Source organism: Octopus bimaculoides, chromosome 25 (assembly GCF_001194135.2).
Source record: "Octopus bimaculoides isolate UCB-OBI-ISO-001 chromosome 25, ASM119413v2, whole genome shotgun sequence".
In the NCBI taxonomy this organism is placed as follows: Eukaryota; Metazoa; Mollusca; class Cephalopoda; order Octopoda; family Octopodidae; genus Octopus; species Octopus bimaculoides.
Genome location: NC_069005.1, coordinates 28,621,525 through 28,626,784, shown reverse-complemented (window position 1 = coordinate 28,626,784; position 5,260 = coordinate 28,621,525). Strand labels below are relative to the sequence as shown.

Here is a 5,260-nt window from a genome sequence, read left to right as displayed (position 1 = left end):
TAGCGTGAAAAAAACCTCATAAGGGAAAAAATCCATCATTTATTCCCGAAATATATATTTATATTTATATAAGGGCATTGGTCAGGACCTTAGAGTCCCTCATGGCGTGAGGCGTTATAAATATATATATATATATATATATATATATATATATCTCATCATCATCATCATCATCATCATCATCGTTTAACGTCCGCTTTCCATGCTAGCATGGGTTGGACGATTTGACTGAGGACTGGTGAACCAGATGGCTACACCAGGCTCCTACATATATAGATAGATAGATAGATCCATCATAATATGTGGCTGCTGAAAAATTCTGGCTTTAAGGGTCTCCAGAAAGGCTTGGTTGGAGGTCCAACCTTCCCAGTTCTTTATAGGACTTAGAAAAACTGAAGGACTGCTGCAATAAGTGTGTGAATCTGAGAGGTGATTATGTTGAATAAAACCATAATTAACCGATCCTCCTGTATTCTTTTTTTGCCCAAACTTTTCAGCACACCCTTGCCAAAGGTGCCACACAGTGGGACTGAACCCAGAACCATGCGGTTGAGAAGCAAGCTTCTTTATATATTTTCTCTTTTTTATTGTATTTTCTCAGGCTGGAGGTAAGCGTCTCAAAGTTGCCCCATCAACGGATGTGACCACCACCAACACCACCACCATCACTAATTCTACTGCGAGCAACACTACAGCTACCACCACCAATAACATTGTTAACAGTATGGGCGCCACTACTACCACCACCACCACCACAACAACAAATACTACTGCTAACACAAGTACCACTACCACTACTACTGCTACAGAAGCAACAGTGATTACTACTACTACTACTGCTACTACTACTACTAGTAGTACATCAGTACCAGGTGCATCGTTATTGTCATCGTCATCATCATTATCATCGTCTTTGTCTTCATCAACTTCTTTGTCATCATCGTTGCCAGCTGGAGATGGTGCCAAGCTTACGACATCGGTGGATAATTCTGTCCGACGGAGCCATCGTCATCGCAGAATGCGGGGTGAGAAAGAGGTGGTCGTCTCGTCCACGGACACACTGAGAGACTTGAAGCTTCAGGTAAATGTCTCCATTCTCTTTTCTCTCTCTCTCTCTCTCTCTTCCTTTTCTCTCTCTCCTTTTTCCCTCTCTCTTTCCCTTTTCCCTCTCTCTTTCCCCTTTTCCTCTCCCTCCTCACTCACTCCCTCTCTCCTATCCTCTCTCTCACTCTCCTCCCTCATGCTTTCTCTCATTCCTTGCCCCTCACTCCCTCCCTCCCTCTCACTCTCTCTTTTCCCCCTTAATTTCACTCCTTCCTCTCTCCCTCCCTCCCCTTGCTCTCACTCCCCCCCTCTATTCAATTTTATTTATTCATTCCTATTATGAATGTTTAATAATTGAATGCTGTGAGTTAAAATCACCGTTTTTTTTTTTTCAGCTTTTATCTATTTATTAGCAAAATCTCATATAAAATGATTTTTATGCTTTAATCTTGGAATTAAATGGTTTTTTTGATTTACTGTCAGGTGACTTTTGGCCACCCTGTATATGTACCTACATATCTCTACTTGTACATGTATTTGAATATTTATATTTGTGTATGTGTATATATACGTCTCTCTATATCTATGTATGTATATATTTACCATCCTCAGATCATGAAACTGTTTTCTGTGCCTCCGTTTGATCAGAACCTTCATTTCAATGGGACCTGTCTACTGGACGAAACAGCCACCCTAGGTCAACTAAGGATATCACCTGGTTGTTTAATATTTCTCAAGGTCAGTAGTTTCTAACGGCATTTGTGACAGCTGTATTATCCTCAAAAGATTGGATCATTATAATGTCCACTCAGTATCACAGTATAATTTCTATATCAGCACAGATACGACTATCAACACAGTTGACATGTACTCACTTGATACTGGCCGACGTCACCTTACTTATAGTGACTGGTTCATTCCACTCATCATGTAGTAGAGGTGTACCATTATTACTAATTCCCTACAACAGTGAACTGTACAACAGAAAAACCATATGAAGCTTGCTTCCCAACCACATGGTTCCAGGTTCAGTCCCCCTGCATGACACCTTGGGCAAGTGTCTTCTACTGTAGCCTTGTGCTGAACAAAGCTTTGTGAGTGGATTTGGTTGATAGAAACTGAAAGAAGCCCGTCACTTGATAGCCGATGTTGGTGTGTTTACATCCCCGTAACTTAGCAGTTCTACAAAAAGAGACCGATAGAATAAATACTAGACTTAGAAAGAATAAGTCCTAGGGTTGGTTTCTTTGACTAAAAAAACCCTTAGAGGCAGTGCTCCAGCATGGCTGCAGCTAAATGACAAACAAGTAGAAGAATAAAAGAAAATAAACCCTGGTCTAAATACAGTAACACTATTTGAACCATCGACTCCTCCGTTTGTTGTCTGTTGCCCTAACCACTTAAGCCACCCGTTATTCTCCTTTGTTCTACTTTAACCCTTTGTTGTTGTTCTTAGGCTGATGAACCATCTGAAGACCCCATGGTTGTTGAAGAAATCTTAACAAGTAAGTTTATTGTCTTATTTAGTTCATGTGTGTGTGTGTGTGTTGGTTTTGGGTTGTTGCTGTTCAGTTCCAGGTCAGTCCCTGTCAAGCAGTCTTATGGCCTCGCAAGTGGATTTGGAAGATGGAAACTGAAAGTCGACTGTTGTATGCACACGCATACACAAACACACACACACATACATATATATATATATATATATATATATATACACACACACACACACACACACACACACACACACACACACTCACAAATACACACACATACACACTTTTATGTTTCAGCCTAAAAGCTGTGGCCATGCTGGAGAACTGCCACACCAGCTGCACACATGCATCCACAAAGCATAACACTTCCTCTGCCGTGTTTTATGGTAGGCATGGGGCATTTGTTATTATCTCCCCCTTGTCATCGCCATACTCATGTAATATCATCTGAGCCAAACAAGTTGATTTTAGCCTTGTCATCATCATCATCATCATCATCATCATCATCATCATCGTTTAACGTCCGCTTTCCATGCTGGCATGGGTTGGACGATTTGACTGAGGACTGGTGAAACCGGATGGCAACACCAGGCTCCAGTCTGATTTGGCAGAGTTTCTACAGCTGGATGCCCTTCCTAACGCCAACCACTCAGAGAGTGTAGTGGGTGCTTTTACGTGTCACCCGCACGAAAACGGCCACGCTCGAAATGGTGTCTTTTATGTGCCACCCGCACAAGCCAGTCCAGGGGCACTGGCAACGATCTTACTTGGCTTGCCGGGTCTTCTCACGCACAGCCCATTTCCAAAGGTCTCGGTCCGTAGTCATCGCCTCGGTGAGGCCCAATGTACGAAGGTCTTGCCTCACCACCTCAGCCCAAAACTCCTTTCCCTTATTCACATAGGTTTTGGCAAAAGAAAGACGACTTGCTATATACCTGGTAGTGAGGAGAGGCTTCCTACGAGGAATGCTTCCATGAAGACCACACTGGTTCAAACTTCGGGGGAACTGTTTGGGCAGATGTGCTCTTTCCGCTAACAGAAGACACTTCTTGGGCCAAAGATGAAGCAGTACGATGCCTGTTGTCCATCACACAACATTGTCTGTGGCGAATATCACATGCAGTTAAAATAGAAGGACAACCTGAACAATGCTTATTGCTTAGCCATCCACTGGCTTTGTACTGCTGAATTACTTTGTCAACTGTGTTTACACTAATATGTATTCGTTTGCTAATTAACTTGCATCCTAAACCATTCTTGTGCAAACTAGAAATAATTTTCTTCAAATCTTCAGACAATTCTTTTCCTTTTGGCGCCATTTTAATTACAACGAAGAAGATTTTCACCACGGTACACAAATCAGAATTCCTGCAGATGCAGTAACAATGACTGGTGCAAAATTGCCAAGAGAAATAATTTATCAGAATTGAAATTATCAGCAAAATCTGAATTTAGTAAAAAAAAATTGGATAAAATATTGAATATAGTAAATTTCCTTTAGGGTGTAAATATTTTTGTAACATTTGAAAATTAATCTTTTGTTCATATTTTGGAAAATGTTTATTGTTTTGTGTTCCAAATTTGTATAACATTTGCAAGTATAATATATTTTATTCAGTTTAAAGTTTGATTTCCATTGGTTATTATCAGAGTAATAGCAATTTTACTGAAACTTTTTAGGGGTGTATATACTTCTGTGAAATATTGCATAGACTCACCAGGCTTTGGTTGACCCATGGCTATAGTAAAAGATACTCTCCTAAGGTGTCACACAGTGGGACTGAACCCAGAATCATGTGGTTGGGAAGCAAACTTCTTACCACACAGCCACGCCTGTGTGTATGTATGTATGGTTTGTTATATGATAATAATAATATCATGTATGATACCTGATGACGTAATATGGTGCGCACTATGTTGATATCCCTGACCTCTAGTTTCTTCATTTCAGCCTCAAACTACGGAGAAGAAGGTTTCAAAGGAACTGGCTTGTTGAGTGGATAACTCCTGCTGCTGTTGGTTAATTCTCCTGCTTTCCCCACAATTGGACACTGTCGTCGTATATAAACTATAAACTTCACACAACAACTTTGGAGACTCCCAAGGCGATGGATGTATCACAACTCCCTTCACCGCCCTTGCCCCGCCCCTTCCTCTGGCACTGGCACTACCACCACCACTACCACTACCACCACTCTCCATTGTGACATATCTCACTACCCCCCATTCTCCCCTGCCACGGGACCTTGTGGCATTACATAGAATCCATGCAGCAGTCAGTGGAGTTTTTCTTTTTTTTTTTTTTTTTCCAATTTACTCAGAACTGCATTACAGCCACTACATCACAAAATTATTCCATCGTAATCACAGCCGCTAATAATACATATGTCATTGCTGTTACATGTTACATTACACTGCACTACATCGCAGACGTCACACTCCACCACAAGGACAAGACACCTCGCCAAACCACGTTACAGTTGTGACCACCACTCTCAAATCCCAATCCCTTGATCACACTACGCTTCAAGCTAGCACAACATGCTGCTAGATACATGCAACCACTTGAACTGATGGTGCAACCAGTTGCACTAAGCTGCTATGTGACTAAAGACCTACCAAGTAGTCGGTCCAAATTGTCAGGATCAACCACCACCACCTTGTTCCTACCACAAAGAGCTGTTGAAACTTCTTTCTGCTGTTTTTTTTTTTTTTTTTTTTTT

General features: G+C 41.3%; 1 protein-coding gene across 1 annotated transcript in view; it reads left to right on the top strand.

Annotated features, from left to right (window-relative positions):
- LOC106874893 (ubiquitin carboxyl-terminal hydrolase 48) overlaps positions 1-5,254 on the top strand; it is a 33,720-nt gene extending 28,466 nt beyond the window's left edge. The window contains exons 24-27 of the mRNA XM_014922804.2: positions 602-1,081; positions 1,657-1,782; positions 2,501-2,549; positions 4,489-5,254. Coding sequence (XP_014778290.1) covers positions 602-1,081; positions 1,657-1,782; positions 2,501-2,549; positions 4,489-4,541 — 708 coding nt within the window. The 3' untranslated portion in view covers positions 4,542-5,254. The remainder of the gene's footprint in view (positions 1-601; positions 1,082-1,656; positions 1,783-2,500; positions 2,550-4,488) is intronic.
- Positions 5,255-5,260: the final 6 nt, after the last annotated feature.